The sequence below is a fragment of the Mus pahari genome, chromosome 13 (genome assembly GCF_900095145.1).
Source record: "Mus pahari chromosome 13, PAHARI_EIJ_v1.1, whole genome shotgun sequence".
In the NCBI taxonomy this organism is placed as follows: Eukaryota; Metazoa; Chordata; class Mammalia; order Rodentia; family Muridae; genus Mus; species Mus pahari.
In genome coordinates this window covers 23,227,363-23,248,013 of record NC_034602.1, presented here as the reverse complement: position 1 = coordinate 23,248,013, position 20,651 = coordinate 23,227,363, and the positions used below count along the sequence as shown (strand labels likewise).

General features: G+C 47.4%; 1 protein-coding gene across 1 annotated transcript in view; it reads right to left on the bottom strand.

The window, feature by feature from the left end:
* Positions 1-2,659: 2,659 nt before the first annotated feature.
* The window catches only part of Nudcd3 (NudC domain containing 3), a 92,083-nt gene continuing 74,091 nt past the window's right edge, over positions 2,660-20,651 (bottom strand). Inside the window, exons 5-6 of the mRNA XM_021210634.2 lie at positions 9,884-10,072; positions 2,660-5,046 (exon numbers count right to left, since the gene is read on the bottom strand). Coding sequence (XP_021066293.1) covers positions 4,936-5,046; positions 9,884-10,072 — 300 coding nt within the window. The 3' untranslated portion in view covers positions 2,660-4,935. The remainder of the gene's footprint in view (positions 5,047-9,883; positions 10,073-20,651) is intronic.

Sequence of the window (20,651 nt, the reverse complement as noted above, 5' to 3'; positions counted from 1 at the left end):
TTCTGCAGAGGTGTGAGATTAACTCTTGCCTATGCTGGAGGAGGTTGGTACACACAGAAAGCAAAATTGTGGCAGGCAGGCAAGCAAGCAGGTGTGGTATCCACTTCTGGCCCTGTAGCCCAGGTACTTACTCTGCTACCAGAGCAAAGTGGCCAGGCATCCTTGGTGGCCCTGGTGTGTGTGTATATGTGTGTGTGTGTGTGTTGAATCTTTCTTCCCCTGGCTCTTTCCTACCCTGACCTTATATAATGCCTCTACGAGGAGGCAGACCCTTCTCAGCAAAGGGTTGGGAGGCCACTGAGGCACCCATGTCTGGGTTGTTGTGGGTTCAGGTGAATGACAGCTGTTGTCTAAAGGGAGACACTACCTTATGCCAGTCTTAGGTTGGGTGGTTGGAGACAGATGAGGTAGCCATAGGCCATACACCTTGGGGAGAGATACCTGCCCCTATGACTAGCATCGAGTTGTACTAGGAAGTCCATGAGGCCTTGTCTCGCTCTTTGCAAACCCTAGTGTGGAGATGCAGCAGGAAGTGAAGCAGGCCTACCTCCAGGCATCTTTAATCTTGATCAACTGGCAAATGCTAACCTACCAGGCACAAGTCCATCCAGAAATCCAGAGGCTGGCCTTGTGGTGATGTCCAGAGCCTGGGCTGCGGTAGGACTGTCCCCATTCTGCAGATCATCCCCACAGCCCCAAGGTGAGCTGGCCCCATGAAGGGCTCTGCTCCCTCAGCCCAGGGATAGCAGGGAGCCAGCAGGCTGCACAAGGCCTTCTGTATGTGCAGTATGGGGCTTGGGCTCTTGACTGCAGGATAGTCAGAAGAACCAACACCGAAAGTTCAGATATGTTGGGACTCTGTTATCAATTTGAAGACAAAGTGGTTAATTTTGAATCTTAAAGAAATAAACCCAAAAGCCAGGCAATAGTGGCGCACGCCTTTAATCCCAGCACTCAGGAGGCAGAGGCAGGCGGATCTCTTTGGAAGCCTGGTCTACCGAGTGACTTCCAGGGCAGTCAGAGCTAAACCAAACTAAACCAATAATGGCTGGTTGGTGATGGTATACCCCTTTAGTCCCACCACTCAGGAGGTAGAAACAGACCAGTCAGTCTCTGGGTTTGAGGCCAGCATGGTCTGCAGAAAAAGTTCCAGGACAGCCAGGGCTACAGAGTGAAATCCTGTCTTGAAAACAAACAAACAAACAAGACAAAACAAAGCAAAACCAGAAATAATGCAAGCATTTTAACATCCTGAGTTGATTGGTCAATCTGAAAAGAATATTCATTTTTTTCTCACCTGAGACAGTGACTGGTAAGCAAGACTGACATCTAACTCTCCAGACCTTCAGGCAGGTAGTAGAGCTCAACCGCAGCTGGCCACAGCCAGTTCTCGTTCTGTAGAATACCCAGCTTTGTATGTACCAGGGTCACTGGCCCTCTAACCCAACAGGATAGCTTATCAAGAACTAGCCAGCCCCTGCATTAACTCCACGCATTCTACTCACAAAAGGAGGCCATCCAGTTCCTGGCTGAGTTGCCTGCCAGCTGGCCCGCTAGAGGAGCAGATTTGAGGTGGGGTGAGGGTCTGTTCCCCAAGCACAGTGTTCTGGCCAGTGAGTTCTCTGCACAGCAGCTGACGCCTCCTGGACACATTTCCACACAAAATGCTTGACTGTGCTCACTCCTGTACTCTCAGGGCCTATCACTGAAGACTTTTTTTTTGTTTTGTTTTTTTGGTAAGGTTATTTCTGGTCCCAGGAATGAGATGGGCAATACCAGTGCTTCATTCATTTGAGAAGCTAACTTTCAAACCCACAGGTCCTGCCTACCGAGAATGAGTAGGGTCAGTGATGGAGTCTCTGGAATAGGGCACAACACAGGAAGGAGAAGTCTGAGATCTAAGTGGATTCTGAGACAGACACAGGGTTATGTACTGAGGAGAGCCTGCATTCTAAGGGCTTAGAAGCCTGATAAAGTGTGTGTGTGGGGGAGATGGATGGGTGCAAGCTAGTTTTATGTCAACTTGACAGCTATCCATAGTCACTTGAGAGCAGGGAATCTCCACTGGAAAAGTGCTTCTATAAGATTTGGTCATAGACAAGCCTGTGAGGCATCTCCCTAACTAATGATTGATAGGGAATACCCAGCCCATCCTAACTAGTGATTGATAGGGATACCCAGTCCTTGTGGGTGCTGGCTGCTGGTCTTGGGTTCTGTGAGAGAGCAGGCTGAGCAAACCAGGAGAAGTAAGCATGCCTCCATGGCCTCACTAGTTCCTGCCTCTAGATTCTTGCCCTTCTTGAGTTCATGCCCCAACTTCCTTCAATGACGGATTATAACAGAAGTATAAGCCAGATAAAACAAACCCTTTCCTCCCCAAGTTACTTTTGATCATAGTGTTTAATCAAAGCAATAGTAACCCCAAGAAAAGGGGTCTCCAGCAGGGTGGTTCAGGATTTTGAATGGGTCTTTACGGTAACAATAAAAAATTAATAGCTTATAGGATTTCTAAAAGCAGTGAGAGGTCAGGTGAGAAACAACCCAGAGCGTGTGGTTTCGGTGTTGACTATGTAGAGGGATGCAGGACTCATGGCTAGGAGCCAAGGGTAATGACCACTCATGTAAGTGTCTTAACAGTGAATGTCACAGACAGAACCAGAACTGCTTAAATACAGATTTATTGCAAACCAACACCGAGGAGCCAGAGCAACTTTGCAGGCTGGACACCCTACTCTTTGGGTCTTTGGACAAAGGGGACAGAGTCACCCTGCTTTCCTCAGACCTCAGCTGGTAGGACTTAGAGACCACACTGTGGCTGTTGTGTCTAAAAAGAGAAAACAGGCAATGTGCCAGCTTCAGTGGTGGGGCAAACCAGGGCAGTGCCTCAGGGCAAAGAGCTATCTACATGGCTGGCTGGGACTGAGCCTCACTGTGATGGAGACATGGAGATACAGCAGCTACCACCGCACCATGCACTACAACATGCCTCAGGGATCAGTCACAGAGCACAGGTTCCTGCCCCACGGCCTACACCTGATGCAATATCCACCAGGCTGCTTTTTCTATACAGGCTTGTTTGTTGAAACATGGCAGGGACAAAGAGGAAAATGCAACACAGAAAATAAAACCATGCCACAGTAATGAGGATGAGTCAACACAGAGTAAAGCCTTGTCTTAAATAAAGGGATGCAGGACTCTGCCACGTCATCATTCCTTCTGCAAGACCACCCACAGGATGAGGGCTGAGAGGGATTACACTGCAGGCACACACACCACGGGACTTCCTTCTTTAGGTGAGACAGCGTCCATGGGACAGGGATATGCACAGCCTAGACTTTGATGGAAACTTCAGGAACAAATAGCAAAGTGTCCTGGGAATCTTGTGAATGTGACAGATTCTGCTCCTGGTCAGTGAACTCTTTAGAGAGATTTCATCAACTTGGTGACCAATGTCCAATCACAAGTTCAGACTCTGGAGTGGGTATTTGGGGTCCACTGCTGTCCCTTGACCGCCATCAGGGTCCCATCCAGGCCCACGGATTAACTCCCAGTATGGACTTTTAGGAAGTAAGCCAGAAATCCCTCAAATGTCTGCAATGAACCAGCTCCTGTCTACACAGTTGAGTAAGCTCTACAATCTACTCTTCCAGTGGCTCCTTCGCAGCAACGTGGACATGGCACTCTGTGCAGGGCTGGCTATCTCCAGAGAACAGGCTGTCTTGGCTTCAATGGGTCTTAATTCTTGTACTTTGTATGGCTGGTTACCAGAATACAGAAATCAGTGCTGTGACGTGAACACATACACACACACACCACACCACACCACACAACTGAGAACCAGGCAAATGGAGATGCCAGGCACCAACCAGCACAGAGAGAGTCCGTAAAGGGTTGGGACACCAGGGCCCTGGTCCTCTGGGCAGGTCTTCACACCCTGGCTGGCCTGGCCACACAGGCTCTGAGCTCCAGGAAGCAGTCTAGTGATTGGCACAGGGAAATCTTCATTTTCTTGGACTCAATTGTAGTTGCCTTCAAGCTAGTGCATCCGTTTTCCTTCCCGAGGCATCCTTCAGGTCAAAGCTCCTTAGGGAGTGTAGCTGACACGGATCTGCCAACAAACTACCAACAGGCTGTGATCTCTTCTTGAAGGTACCCAGGCTTGAATGCAGCACACCCAAAGGGGGGGTCTTGAGGGGAAAAAGTAGTGGTGGCTAGTCTTAGCTCACTTCAACAAGAATCGAAGCAAGGCAGCTGCAGTCAGAGGACAGACAGAATCCTTGCCACACCTGGGTCAGAGGCCAGAACCTTAGACTTTCTCCTAACATCTCAAACAGACCCCAGTTCCTGCTGCTCTGCACATAAAACTGAGGCAAGTCAAGTGTATTCACAAAGAAATGAGCAAGATGGAATACACACACACACACACACACACACACAGAGACAGACACAGGTCAACAAGTGAGGGAACCCCACAGCAGCCCCACAGCCATGCCCTGCTGGCCCTCGTGCAGGTACCTGGCCCCAGACAATTCAACTTAGCTTTGTCTGAGCCCAGCCATTCCTTATCCCCAATCAGAAGACAGGCAAGCAGAACAGCGTCAAAACAACAGCAAGCAGAGAGAACGGGAGGAAGGAAACGCTGCCTGCAGTGCCTGGTTGCTGTGGAGACAGAACATGTGCTACCAATAGGCTGGGACATGTCCCTCCTGCATGTCAAACACCTTCATTCAGTGTTGGCCACAGACACTGCCGAGCAGCAGCTTGCCCTGTACCTTCTCTAGAATAGTCTGAAGGTAGGTCAGCATAGAAGGCCTGGTTCATCATAAAAGAAAAAAATGGCTAGGACTGATCAGGAGGAGTGAGTCCCTGGCATGCAGGGAATGAGGACAACGTCTCCATCTCCCCAATGGCGAGGGTTTCCTTTACTTCCGGTCATTAAAACTGCACAGCCCCTGGGGAGATGTTGAACATGGCTGGGTCGAATCGCTGGCCTCGGAAGGGAGAGCCTTCAGCATCCCACCCCTTCTTCAGCATCTCATGGACTTTCTACAAACAGAAAATAGAGAGATTAAAGGAGATCACAAGGCATCGCATGCTTTCTCCTAGAACAGACTGCCTGCAGGCACAGAGACATCCTGCTTCCTCGGGGCTTGAGGACTTTCCTGCTAAGGCCAACTGACCAGAGGACTGCAGGCCAGTTTGTGTCCAACGGAGGCACCCACTGACTGCCAATTCCTCTGCAAGACTGTTCTCCCAAGACTGAATTACTAGCTTTCCAGCTTCAGTCTCCAGTAGAGCCCTGACTGATCTTAGTTCATCTTCGGTCCCTTTCCCATTAGGTCTGTTCAAGTTCCACACAGCCCACAGAGCCACAGCCCAGGGAAATGATTCAGATATGAAGCGGGGGTGCCCCAGCCCCTTGGGGACATGACTAAGGGGTGTAAAGGTGTTCTAGCACCTCTTTCCCAAGGAAGGAAGTTCTTGTCATTGAAAAATCCATCAGACAGCACTGGGATTGACCAAGGATATGATGATACAGAGGAAGGGAGAGACTCCAAATTCCAGCTGTGGACCAGTCAGAAATACCCCATTGCTTTTAGGACACAGTAAGAGCTGGTAGACTTAGCTCCTCCCAGCCTATGGCCACTACTGAGCTGTCTAGTCCTTGAAAATCAGAGGCAGATTGGAGCTGTGTGGTTCTAGGCTGTGTCCCTGTGCTAATGGGCTATCCTTCCTCTGGGCATCTGCCTTCCTCAGTTGCTACCATAGATGTACCCAAGATAAGGAGGTCTTTCCTTCCTTCCAACCGTAAGAAACCAAAAAGACTAACAAGACACATGGCTAGAGGTTGTCCCCCAGTGGAGCCCCTGTTGCAGACAGCCCTGTAGAACAGGCACAAAGGACAGGTGCCGCTGCCCTTATCACGAGGATGACAGATTGAAAGCAAAGTGAAAACTTTTGAATGTCAGCAAAGTTACTAGATTCTCAGAACTATGGATTATTAAACAAAATTCAAGCTTCCTGATAAGAGAGCCTTGGCTTGTTTTTAAATCTAAGTGAAGTAGCAGCAAGCATATCAAAGATACTTAGTCCACAGAAGGCCTCCATCTTTGCCCATGAGAAGTGTGAAGCTGTATGGTCTCAAAAGACAACAAGACGAGACCAGCCAGATAACCTAGGCAGGAGGCTGCTGAGCCTTAGCCAGCTACAGGGTGAACAAGAACCTAATGGCTGTGTGGGACCCACTATAAAAAGGACAACTGAGGGAGCTCAGGATGCCAAGATAAATAAATGCATGGCCCTTTTTCCAGAGCCAAGGTAGAGAGAGATCAGACCATCCTGTGTGCCACCAAACTTACTCATACGATTTAGTGACATCTATCTGTGCAATGTCTGTCACTGCTTATAAGGGGTAAGTGCTACCAGGCTGGAGGAATCCTAAAGAGACACATCAAAGTACAGATAGAGCAATGACACCTGTGTACTTCCACATAACCCTTCTAGATGAACACCTAGCTGGGGAAAAGATGAAGAGTATTCCATTTGTTGACTTTGGAAAGAAGTGAATTTATGGCAATTAAAGAATTAAAAAATGAAAAAAAGAGGTATATTACCACTTCAAGATTAAAATGCTTTAAAATACAAAGCACTGGTGGCATTAGAAGCACAATTTAAAATTCTGGCAGATTTAGAAAACTTCAAGTTTACACCATAAATGGGCATCAATACAGAGCCTGTTGGTAACTGTGACTGCCAATGTGCACAGCAGATGGAGGCTGGCAGAGGAACCTGGCCCCATTTCCATTCGCTCTCTGCTACTTAGGAGTGGCAATCCTAGAGAAGTGACCTCAGCTACCCATGAAAGCCCTGTATGTGAGTACTGATTATGAGATAACCTGCTGTATCAGGACCTAACTTTCTAGTTCTGTTTCTTTGCTCAATAAAAGAAAGTGCTAAAGATACTTTACATGGAACCCCAGGGTGCTGTACACTGAAGATGTCTCCAAGGCCTTTCAAGCCTAGAACGGAACTACAACTTCAGCACAGATACACTAGGTGGGTAGTGGGACTTGGGAAAACTGAACAAAGCCCTAAGAAGTATGCTCCTGACTCTCCACAGCCAGAGGCTTCCTTGGCCAGCCTGATTCATTCAGCTCTGGGGATGGAATCCCATTGGGTTCCACCCATGCCTTAGCTCCTTGAAGGCCTTGCTAGGACCACATCTGGGCGAGCACACTCACTCCCTCAATGGCCCTTGCGAGATCCACGACAAGTCCACAGCAAAATCAATTTAGACTCAAGACAAAGCTCTTTCCACTAGACCACAGCATCTTCAAGGTATTCCTTAGGGTCCTTCTTAGCTGGGTTGTGTTTAGTCTCCTCAGTTTCGCAGTGTTGGATCATAAAGAGCTGTGTGGAAGCTGTCCATCAGCCGTGGGCAAGTCTTCTATGCACAGTCTAAGGACCTTCTGTTCCACACTCAGGTTTCTGCAATGTCTTGTGGGCAAAGAGGGCAGTCTTCATAGAAAGCAAAAACAGGACACCTCCAAAGCCTTGCCTTTGGAGTGAGACAGCTTTCCAGCAGCAGCCCCCACACAGGACACTGTACTCAGCGTGACTGTGCACAGTGCCTACATATGAGCCCTGTTATCATTTGATCCTTTTGCTAGCCTCTTTCAGACTGGCAGCGAGGAACTTCCTGAGAGTTGCCTTGGTTTACTGGAAACAAACATACGACCCTATTCACTGTCTGGGACAGTAGGCTGGGAAGCAGTCGTCCCAACTAGGTGATCTGAGACTTACAAGGATGGGAACAAAGCAGCCAGTTCCTGCAGAGGACCATTATTGGGACTGCAAAACAAGGCTGAACTGTTCTTTGAATAAGGTCACATTAAAGAGGCTGGCCTCTTAATTCCTTGAAGATAGCTGTGTGCTTGCTCTCACTGATGCAGATTGTTTTCCATCTGTCCTTGAGGAAGGTGACACTAAGCCATGCCAGAGGGCATCAGAACTGAAGGAAAAAAGGAGAGCTGCACAAAGGACAAGAGCCTGGGAGGGGCAAGGGAGACAGGGTGCACAAAACCTGACCCATCATGCAAGTCCTGCACTGCTGCTAACTCCCAGGCAAGCGGCACTGAGGTTGTTTTGACATGTGTTCTGCAAGGGATGCAATCCCAGAGACCTGGAGACTCAGTGCAGAAAGCTGCAGGACCTTCCAGCTTCTCTTACATCTCCTAGTTCAAATCTGCAGAAGACTTCACTGAGGTCTGGCACATGCACAAGCCACAATCAGTATCTATCTCAGTGTTTCTCTACAACAGAGACTCAGTCACAGCATCTGGGGAAGGGATGAAGAGCCACACTTATCCTTGGTCTCTCCATTCTGTGACACAAATTCTCAGTGGTACTTGGTAGCTGCTCCTCATCTGCAATCACTTCTCTGGTCAAGGCAGGCTCTTTCCCTGGCAGTCACCTGCTAAACACATCTAAGTCCTTCTGTGGACAAAGTCCTGATCTGGAGGCAAAGTGCACAGGAGTGAGCCAATCCATAAGGCCCCACCCCGAGGCAAGTGCCACAGACAGACCTTGTGTCTAGCAGACACAGGCCAACATAACTGTATTACACTGTGACCAAGCAGGTCTGGCTACCTCTGCTAAGGTGAGGTTCCAAAGTTCCAAGTTTCTGCCTAAGGACCTCTGTATTACATGAACCTTTCCCTCACAGACGACCTTCTCCTCACCACACACAGGGTCAGGACAGAGCAGGAAACCCCAGCCCTCTGCTAGAGCTGCTATGAGGCACACCTGAGACCTCAAAACCTCAGTCTCTTCATTTTGAAACAGACGCTCTAACCACAACTGTTGTGCAGAGCCTACAACCAGTTAACCCACCCTGTCCATCACAGCTCATGCTCAAGACATGTGCTGGCTCGGTCTGGGGGAAGAGGTAAGGACACCAGTGCTGCTTCTAAAGCTGTGTCCATGAAAACAGACTACAGTGGCCAGTACAACAACAGAGCATACTAAAGACCCCTGCCCCAAGGTATATGCCACTCTGAAGAGAAAGACGGGACAATCCAAACAAACCACAAAGAAAGGCTCCTTCATAGACAACAGGGAACACACATTAACTTCTCTGGAGCCCTGGGGGCTGCCTTTCTGTAGATAGCTTATACCCAGTTGCCAATCCTTCTCTGAGCCATGCTTGGTCTACATGCACACGAGTTCATGTGCTGTTTGGCTGGGCATTTCACAGTGATGAGAACCCAAAGCGACAGCCTTCCTTCCCTAAGTAGCTACTCTCAGGATTATTAAGAGGAAGAACAAATGGGTTTATCTAAGCAATCATTCTTGGCCACCAGCAGCCTGTCCCTGGGCACTCTATAGGTCAGGCATAGCCTTCTGTTCTCCCAGAAGCTGCTGACATTCCCTTGTTACAGCCCCAGCACTCCACTTCACTCACCTACTATTTGCTGTGCATTAGCTTTTGGAGTCAGAACCTAAGCTGGCCCCGAAGCCTAGCCCTCCCTTCTTCTACCAATGGGGCTCTCAGGGCTCCAGGAAGTTGCCTGTAGATAAGGCACAAGGAGTCATCAACACTCAACAATTCTAAGCTATGGTGTGTTCGGGGCAAATAAAGAGACACCCTCAAGGCTGTGCTATGCAGCTCAGGTATGAGATATGGCTGAATAGCAATGTTTATCTGTCCTCAGGTAAGGACTAGGTGACATGAGCAATTGGGCTTCCCTAGCTAGGCAGGACACTGTAGAACTAAAGCAGAAGCCAAGGGCCAAGCCAGGACTACCCTATTCCCATGGCCTCTTCCCTACCAGTGTGACCCACCCACCCGCTGAGGGTACAAGGAGGGCTGCGGTGCTCATACCAGCTCGTGGCTCTGGGGCTTGCCCTGCAGTTTCTGGTGATAGTCAAAGGTGAGTCTGTCCAGGACTGCCTGCTCCTCCTCATCCACAGTAGCCATGGAGCGCTCCTTGTTGATCTTGTCAATGTCGATGGGTTCTTCCCCCTCCAGGATGGCACTCCACCAGTACTCGCCAACCTTGCTCAGATTCACCTGGGACAAACAGGGAGAAAACCAGTATCAAGTATGGCAGGAGACAGCCCAATCCTCTGGGGAAAGAATACTGAGCACCGTGGACAGTGCCTAGCAAAGGATAGGCATACTGTGCTGGGGACACAGCCAAGTGTGCGAGGGCAGATATTCCAGGCTGAACTTAGGACCTGCACAAAGGGAAGGTGGCTGAATGAGTAGATAGTTGAGGTCACGCTCAGGAACCTCTGAGCCAGAGGTCATGCTGAAGGCACTTAAGGAGACCTGAATCCTACAGGTCTTGGTCCTCAGAGTTAGAATACTGTCTACCACATGTGTCTGCACTTCCTAAGCAGACATAGTTTTCTAAAACCTGGCCCTGGGCCTTCCCATGCTGCTACAGTCCTGCTTGGTGAGTCCTTGTCTCTGCCCAGCTCAACCATGTTCCTCCCTTCCAAGAGTCACACTTAGTCTCCTGCTGCCTTTCTGGGAGGTGGGACCTCTGAGATGAAGCGTGCAGCCCAATACATGACAGAATCTTTCAAGGACCCCTCCCCTGACAAGGCCTGTCCCCACATCCTCTTGGCACCTGCAGTAACCCTCCAGCCCCAGTCCTAGACATCAATGGTTCAGACAGGTGTCCAAGAGGAGTTGAACACAAGCTGCAAGATAGTCTAAGACCAGTGTGGTCAAGCAAAGCAGCATCTACTCAATACCATGAGGCGTCCTGAGGACTGGGATCTGTAAAGCTCATGATCACAGAAACTCAGAAGCCAAGGGGAACTTCAGCAGGAAAGGAACAGAGACCATCAGCAGCATCTTACAAAACTGGTGTTCAACGACACAGGCACTTCTGTCACAGGACACCATACAGGACACACCATTTCCCAAAGCTACTGGTCAAATGGGCACACAAAAGAAACTGGAAGCTTTGGCTGGCCTTTGTGGTCACTTGCTGGACAACTCACCGGGAAACTTTTATCTGAGTAGATCAAGTTATAATGTTTGCCCATCCTGTAAGGTGACTGTGATGGGCTAAACCATACAGTGCTCAGAAGGGGTTAAGGGCTGCTGTGCCTGACCTGGAGAACCCTGGAGTCAGTCCCTGAGAGTACAAGCATCTAAGAGGTTAAGCAGGTGGAGGCTTCCAGAAATGGAAAAAACAACACAAAAACTTGTAATCGTGATATGACATCAGTACCTTGTATCTTTTTTAGAATTTTTATTTATTTTATTTATATGAGTATACTGTAGCTGTCTTCAGACACACCAGAAGAGGGCATCAGATCCCATTACAGATGATTGTGAGCCACTATGTGGTTGCTGGGAATTGAACTCAGGACCTCTAGAAGAGCAGTCAGCACTCTTAACCACTGAGCCACCTCTCCAGCCCCCACCTTGAAACTTCTACTTCTCATGCCAAAAGTACAAAGGAATGAACATAGGGAAGAGGGGCCAAAGAGATGATGCACTGATTCAGATCACTGGCTGCTCTTCCGGAAGACCTGGATTTGATTCTTAGCACTCAAATGGTGGTTTCTAAATGTCAGTAAGTCCAGTCCATGGGACCTAATATCCTCTTCTAGCCTCTCTGAGCATTGTACACATATTGTTTGCAGGCAAAACACCTATATACATAAAATAATGAGGGGGGCACATTTTTTTAAAAATAGGCAAAAGCGCCTGCCTATGGTGGCACCTTCACCAGTAAATAACTTCTGCTGTTTCGTCCCCACTTATAAACTATAAACTTAAAACAAAGCTATTCTACATATTCTAATCCATAGATCCTAAAATGATGTGCAGTTTATGAGGTAAGGAGCCCAATAAGTCACAGAAACCCTAATGCTGAGAATTTGGCCCCATCTTTACCAAGACTGAGGGGTGAAGAACCTTCAAGTAGGAAATATGCTTTCTCTATTTCAGGAGACATTCTGAGGTGCTTACAGAACTGTTAAGCTGTTGGAAAGAAGAGAGCCTTTTATCTTTATCAATAATGATCATTACTGAGATCTATAGCATCAAACTATTAGACCACACCCCCTCCCCCAATCAAGGCTCTGTACCATACACATTACCATGACTAAGATAAAGACAAATCCTCTAAGCCAGGTCTGTGGGAGGTAGATTCTCCTTCAGCTCCAAGCCCACCAATAGCACTACAGGGAAATACCCAATACTGTCTGTAGATCAGCTATTCCTAGTGGACCTTTGTACACCACAAGAACCAGACTCAAAATTACCACTACGTCTGCACAGATGCTCAACCCCATAGCTCCACAGACATGATAAGAAATGGAACACAGGACAAGTTTCTGGTCTGCCCACAGGAGAGAGTGGATTACAGTCACCTGCCAGATGTAAGGGAAAGATTTACTTCCAAGTCTACAGTGGGAAGATGGGGTAGGGTTCATCCCATTCCAGGTCCATCTGTGCACTTAGCAAATCTAGCAAAATTCATGAGGAATCCAATCACTTTTTATCATTAGAAATATTTCATCTATATTTATTTTCACAGAACTTCCATTTACAGGAACATGCTCAAATTCTTCCAAAAAAAAAAAAATTCTCAAAGTTACTGATGCAGTAAGGATCAAACTAAGGGCACTGTGCATACCAGAGAAGTAATACACTATTGCACTACATTTCAGGCTCTTTGTGTATGTGTGTGCTGCATGCACACAAGTACAAGTGTGTTCATCCATGTGTATAAGGAGAACAGAGGAGGACATTGGGTATCTTCCTCTATGGCTCTCCACCCTATGAAGCGACCCTAGCTGGCGAGTGAGCTCCTGGGATCTGGCCCCACTCCACATTTAAGACATAAGGAACCACACCTGGTTTTGGCTATTGTTTGCTAAAACCAACCAACCAACTAACCCCCACAGCACAGGTGCGATCCTCATGCTTGTGCAGAAAGTGTTCTTGCCCACTACGTCATCTCTCAAGCCCCCTAGTCCCCACCCCACCCACATCCCTTTTTGAGACCTGCTTAAGGCTGGTCTTGAATTCATAATTTCATGATTATCCTGTCCCTGAGAACTAGGATTTAAAGTATGCACCACCAAAACAACCAGCTTTTAAAATATCTATAATTAAAACACAAACATTCCTCAGTCAGTGTGTGCATGTCAACTATCTAACTGGATGTTACTAGCAGTTGAGGGCTATTGTACAGACAGCATGGTTTCACCCATATCATATCACCAAATAACACCAAAATGCATCACTCATTTATGCTGGTAAAAGATGTCAGCCACCTTGTTTTAAAAACAATTTTTTATTGTGAAATTACATAACACTTTTTTTTTTCCAAAAGTCAACAGTTAAATGGCAATTGGTACTCCCATGATGGTATGCAACTAACCACCATATCTGTATCCTAAAAAAATCACTCCAAAAGAAGCCCTATAGCCAGATGTAGTTACTCTTCATTTTACCATAATAAAATCTCCCAACTATTTTTCCTGACATCTCTGGCACAATTACGGATGCTTTTGTCTCATTGGATTTCACACAAATGAAACCTTATATTGTTCTGTGTTGGCTTTCACTTATAAAGTTTTTGAAGGTCATCAGTGTTGTGGCACATATCAGAACTTCATTCCTCTCCATGCTGAAGAACATTCCCAGCCTATCATCCATTCCCCCCCTTTGGGCTATGTGAATAATGCTGCTATCTGCATGGGTTTCTGTTTTCCATTCCTTTGGTATTTACCTAGGAATGGAATTGCTGGCTCACGTGGTACTTCAGGTCTCAAGAAACCACCAAATCGTTTCCCACTGGAGCTGGACTACTTCCACATCCTGGTACTGCACAAGGAAAGGATCCAGCCCTCTACTCCCTCATGGATATTTGAAGTTTTGTTGCTCTGTTTTTGTTATAGCCATTTTCGAAGGTGCAGTGGCTTGTTATTCCTTTGCCTGTATACACAAGTATACATGGTCCAGTATTTTTCTCAGTGACCTCTCCCTAAGGTTTAGGATGCTCTTGAATCTGGGGCAGCAGACCATACCAAAGGTTCTTGAAAAACCCAAGATGTCATTTCCAAAACTTTTGTGAATACTCTGAGTGGGAAGGCTGCAGTGTTAGTGCGATATGTGATGATTATCTTCACCCTTCGTTGGCCTGGCCTCCTTTGTTTGCCACAAAGCTTCCTTGAAGGATTTCATGTGCTGTGCTGTCTGGCTCCTTACCCTCACAGCCAGGACCTAGCCTTGACTTTTTAAATAGCTTCATGTCCCAGAAGTCTTAGCTGACATGTTCTTCTGAGCATCACTGACTTCCTAGGAGTGATACTCCTAGGGAACTCAGATAAGACACTTTGGACACTTAATCTTCCAAATAAACTACTTAAAAGTGGTTAGAATACACTCAGGTCTCCGAGGGTAGGGTAGGGTATTCTTGATACTGAAGACAGAATCTGAGTTGTGTGAGAGAAAACAGGAAAAATGCTCATGGAAGAGATTTCAAGGGTTCCTGGCTAAAGACCACACCCTGGCAAAAGTAGTCCCATGGTTTGCTTAAATTAGCTGTTTTTGTTTTAACATTTTGTTACTTTGTAACAAGTCAGACTTGTGGAGGTGTAGTTTGCACACAGTAAAACTCACCCTGGTGCAGATTCGTCTCCTCCAGCCTCCACTACAACCCACCCACACCCAGGCCTCCCCTCCACTTCATTCTGCATTGCTCATCTTGCCATCCAGCTTGTCCAGGTCCAGGATGTCGTCGCCTGAAACCCACAGCTTTGTGGGCTTGTACACACGTTTCCTTCCTGGATCCTGAGGGCTATGATGTTTGGCAAGACTATCCCATGACGTAGGTGTCCCTAGGGTTTGGCGGTTGGGTAGGAAGCTGTTGTAAGGACTTGTGCGATTCCTCCTCTCGGGAGCACAGAGCAGGTCACTGGCTATGCCCACCACCTGGCGCTCATGGCAGCAGTGATGAGTTCAGGGTCCCACAGCTCCTCCAAATTGAGCACTGTGGGCTTCTTAGCAGCCACTCTCAAAGGTATACAAGGCATCTCACTGTAATTTTGACTTTATTTCCCTAATGATGCCGAGTTTCCTTGTATGTTTGTAACACTACTCATTTCTTATTTGCAAATAACTTCAAATTTACACATTGCTGAAAGTACAGAGAGCCACACAGGCATTTAGCATCTGTCCTACCCTGTATGTGTTTACATAAAACGTAATAAATAATGCTTTTTCTGAATCATTTAAGAGTAAGGAACACTGTGTTGGCCCTGTACCCTGACTTACTTTCTAAGACTAAGCAAGTCTTCTCAAGGTGCAGCCTGGCCTGCTTCCCTGCAGCAGAAGACCATAGTCCTCTCTACTTCACTAAGGACCCTGTCTAGAGTCTCCTGAGGAACCCACGTGTGTATGTGGCCCACCTGCAGGTGTCTTGCAAGAATGTTCCCTCTCATCCCAGGCCTTCCCACCTTGTCACCAAGACACAAGTGTCAAGCTCTTAGGACCCTGTGAGGCCCGGTCTCCCAACATGCCTGGATACCTGACCTTGCAGCCAGTCTCTCCTTACTGACAGGGCACTGGCACTGCTAAAGAGAGCACCTTCTATACAAGGAAACTGCTGCCTCCTGGCCGCCTCCTTTCTCAGTGGCTTAGAAAGTCACACTGAACCATTGGGGCAGAATGAGGTGGCCCTCTACAAGGTCACTGTGACCTCACCATTTCCTGGGCACACTCTCATTTTCTAGGTCCTCCTTTACCTGCCTGGTCCCAGAACACAATAATTTCCCAGAGGGACCCCAGACTGTCACTGACTGAACAGTGCTCCCAAAATGTCCTCACAGAAAAACTTCACCCTCGGTGTGAATAAACTTACCTCAGCATCCCCCGATCTGTGCCGATGAGTCACCAGCATTTCTATCCCTTTCCTTCCTTAGTAACGGAACCTCATTTCTATTCAGGGAAGCACTGTGCCCAGTGAGGATGGCTCTACTCCTCGCAGCTGCCCGTGGGATTGAGTTTGGGCCAACGGGAATGTTGTGGGACGTTCCTTCCAGGAAGGCACCTTGGAACAAGGGCAGATAATGGGGTGAGATGACAGCATGGCGGGGGCACCTGCTCAGCTCAACACCCACTGTGGGGAGATGTGGGCAGCCTGACTCCTGTGGGTACGCTGTAAGCCAGCTTGATACAAGCAGTCTCCTGATTTTCAATGTCATCAACTGCCTTTCTGAGCTTAAGAAATTAAAACAAAAAACTACGACGCTGCATAGGTCAGACAGGACACAGCCATGGATCTCACCCAGGGAGGCAGAATACAGGTATACTCTGCAGAGTGGGGACAACACAATATACAAAGCTATGTGCCACTTTCTTCCTACTACACAGAAGGAGGTGCTGAGGGCCCATCCACTGTTGGGCATAGTCCTGCTTTCATCTGGAACAAGCAGTCTTGATCACTGCCTTCTGTGTGATCTCCAAGCCTCAGCGTGGAGACAGCATTGCAGGACAGGTATAAGGGTTCACATTCCAGTATGTATAAATCCGAGGTTTGGAGACAGCATTGCACTACAGGTATAAGGGCTCACATTCCAGTATGCATAAATCCGAGGTTTGGGGCACTTGCAAAAATGCTAAAATAACTTAATCCATAGCTTCCATTCTGGATTAATGAACATGATCAGTAAGTGACCTGCAAGGACATCCTCATAGGCCAGGAAATGTTGTCACATCAGGAAAAGTGGCTTACAACTCAGGGAAGGCCAACAATGGACCCTTTCATCCTTAAAAGAAAACTGGAGATGCCCAAACTGGCAAAGAACATGAAGTAGTCCTGGGAGACAAGGGGTGTCGCTGCTGATGCAGCACTAGTGCCGCTTAGAAATGATGCGCCCTTTGGGGACAGCCACAGAGCAATTATCCTGGGGTTCCACTTTTTGAGAAATAACTTCAGGAAATCATCTCAATACAGTCAGGGAGGTACAACTTATATAAAAATATTCACAGGGCTAAAAAAAAAAAAAAACATAAATAAACAGTGAAGTAAGCTTTAAAGCCTCAACTCCAACATCTATTTCTTCAGAAAATATTCTAGCGCTATCTGAGCAATGCTAAGTAGTTTGTGTGTGAGATGTCAGTACATGAAGATGTGTGTGGAATGGCATTCACTGCTCAGGCAGATCCAACTACCTTTGCAACACAGCCATGTCCAATAGTCCCTGAAGCAGAGCATGCCGCCTGCCTATAGCTACCCACGCACTGCAGAGGGCAGCCAGCTTGCCAGCTCTCCACAGGGAGGAAGAAACGAGGACAATGCACAAGCTCAGTGCCTAGCTTCTGGAACCGAATGAAGAATCAGTAAAAGTAGCTGGTGCTGTTGCCACGGCTGATTTTACATCTCCGTAACCAGGCAAGGAGCTTGCCTGAGTCAAGAAGTCTCATTTAACATTCTCGAGTGTGGGAGGGAGGGAGGCAAGAACTGTCACACGGTTTTAGCTGCCACCCCTGCCTGCCCTGACTGTCTGGTGTGGGAGAAGCAGCAGGACACGTGGAAGGGCTGAGAAGCGAGTGGCATGTCTGCACTCCCCTGCTTGGAGGTGAGGAGGTCAGCCGCATTCACTACAGAGTCTAGAGATACCGCATGCCACTCCTCTTCCCAGATGCTGCAAGGACCCTGTGTGAGTGTCCCAGGCCAAAGCACAGGAGAGTTACGCCATCACCATTCATTTCTTGTAGTTCTGGAGACCACATGTCCAAAATCAAGGAGCTGGCATGGCTGCCGCTGCAGGCTTCAAGGAAGGATCCTTTTACTTCTTTCAGCTTCAGGTGGCTGCTGGTATCCCTTGGTTTATGCCCACATCCTTCTAGTCTTTGGTCTTCATAAGAACTTCCTATGTCTATGTCTCTTCTTCTGTCTCTTTTAAAGGTGTCTTTCTCTGATTTCAGGGGTCATCCAGAAAATCCAGAATGATCTTGTACTAAAATTTCTATTTGCAAAGTCCTTTTCTTCAAAAAAGGCTATATCCACAGGTCAACTTGCTGGCCTAACAAGAAGCAGTCAGTAGGCATGTAGAGACTAAGAAGCCAGGTGTTCATCTCAAGGCTCACAAAGAAGTCCAGCATGGCTACAACGATGACCCTCAGGCATGCCCCACTGCTTTACCCCCTTATAGTTAGGTAACCTTTTTTAAATCTTTATGCTGAGTCCACACAACCAATGCAATGGTGATGAGTAGATCAAAAATAAGCCTTTCATGAATAAAAACAATCTCCTTAATAATTTATAGGATTGCCCCACCCACATGTGTACTCAGAAGTAAAAAACTGGCCACAGTATGTCACCAACAAATAAAGTAAAAACACACTGGAAATAGATGTACTCCATAATACACAGTGCTTTCTTGGGTGGTGGGAGATCAGTCCTGAAGCTCTCATCAAGAAGGGACTCTAAGTACAGGCCAGGGCCCAGGCTGATGAGAGATCCAGAAGGAGAAGTGGTTGTAATGCACATAGCTCCGCCCTGTAAGATCACTTATTGTCCACAAGTGATGCCCCCTGAAAAACCAAGCCAAACCAAGCCAAACAAACCAAACCCTACAACTCGGAGGGACTCTAGGAACTGACGGTGTGGTGCCTCAGCTCCAAGTAGCTTTCTTTGGTTTGACAAGAGAAGGCATAGCACCCGAGGGTGCCGTGGCTATGGCAGCAACCGGATGTAGCCACTCTGCTTCTCACAAACTCTGTAGTCAATAGGTACCTGACAAAAATCAACCCAAAACTTTAACAGCAACTGGTATACAGGTAAACCCAGGCCACAGCAGAACATGAACGGAGAGTCCTCAGGGAGTCTGCAGGAAGGGAATGTGTGCATGGAACCTTACGTCTGATTATCTCTGCAGGAACAGCTCTCTGGCTGTCTCTAGCCATCCTAGTGAGGGTATGGGTACAGTACATGAATCTCTCCAGCCTGGGGGTGGATAGAACCCATGTCTACCTGACACAAGAACTAATCAAAGTCACTAAGATCCCTTCCCCTTTCAGCTTACTTTTATTCTTTCACCTTTCCCAACCCCCATTAAAGGGGCAAAACCTTTTCAAGAAAGAAAGCAGCAGCTAAGCAGGTGGGGCTTTGAGGATCCACTCCACAGTCTGGTGAACTACCAGTCCATCTCAAAGCCTGAAGGTCCTGACTTCTCAGACTTTGCAAAGAATCAAACAGTATAATGTACTTCATTGAGCACACACGTGTCCAATATATGTTGGCAATTAATGTAAGAAGTTAGTGTTTTAGCTATCAGCTACCTGTGTGTGCATACACATGTGCAGGCGTCATAGCGTACAGAGAGGTATCGGAGGACGACCTGTGCTGGTTGGTTTTCTCCCTTCACCACGTGAGTGCTAAAGAGCGAATTCAGGCCGCCAGGCTTGGCAGGTGGCAAACCTACTGAGCTACCTTGCTGGCCCAGTTTGTTTCCTCTTTTCTTGAGGTATTTTTTTGCTATATAGCTCAGGCTGGCATGAAACTCATGGCAACCCTTCTGTCCTAGTCTCTCAAGTATAAAGATTACAGGTATGAGTTATTATTGTCTGACTTTATCCTATTCAACTTACATGGATACCCCTACTCTTCAGAAGTAACATGGCTCTGGTATATTTATCAAGTCAGAGTTGGACTTATCAACAAAAGCTCTTAGGAGGTTAATTTAGTAACAATCACATTTTATAGACATGAAGCAAAAGAATCCCTAGTATACAGATTCTAATGCCAGTGGATTCTGACCATAAGTGCAGTCTGTGAAGCCCACTGCAATGGTGAACACTGGTAACTTAAGTGACGCAGACCACTTGGGAAGTGCTCTCAAAAGATATCTGTATAGAGTTGGGATCCTAAGGCAATCCCATACTCTGTAGAGAGGTTCAACTAGCCAAGGCAGAAGACATGGCTATTCCACAACTCTCAGTCCTTAAAGACAGCAGCCCTCGAGTCAGAGAACCCTAGCATGGTGGCCAAAGCAGCCCCAGGAAGTGCCTACCAAGAGGAAGGTTACTAGTCCAGTTCTGCCACTGTGTTACTCATACTCCAGAACTGCCTGGCTATGCAAAGCTCAACGGAGGCTGGGAGGGCACCTGCAATCTCAAGTAGTACCACAAGCACAGGAGCTGGGGTGCTCACAGCCTACAAAAGAGTTCAATACAGCACTGTTAATGGGCAGGCTTCATAGTCAAGCGTGAGGGGAAAAGGACTGAGCTGCCAAATTTAAGGCTACATTAGGGTTGTCCAAAGAAACCGAGCAAGAAGAGAGATATAATAAATAAACACATGTAAGGATATTTAATACATATTAAATTCACTCACATGACCACAAAGGCTACCTGCAAGGTGCAAGTCTAGGGAAGTCAGACACTCAGAATGAGAGAGCTATGGTGTATAGCCTCAATTATGAGAGAGAGTGTACTGGATAGCTTTGTGTCAACTTGACACAGCTGGAGTTATCACAGAGAAAGGAGCTTCAGTTGGGGAAATGCCTCTATGAGATCCAGCTGTAAGGCATTTTCTCAATTAGTGATCAAGGGGGGAGGTTCCCTTGTGGGTGGTGCCATCTCTGGGCTGGTAGTCTTGGGTTTTATA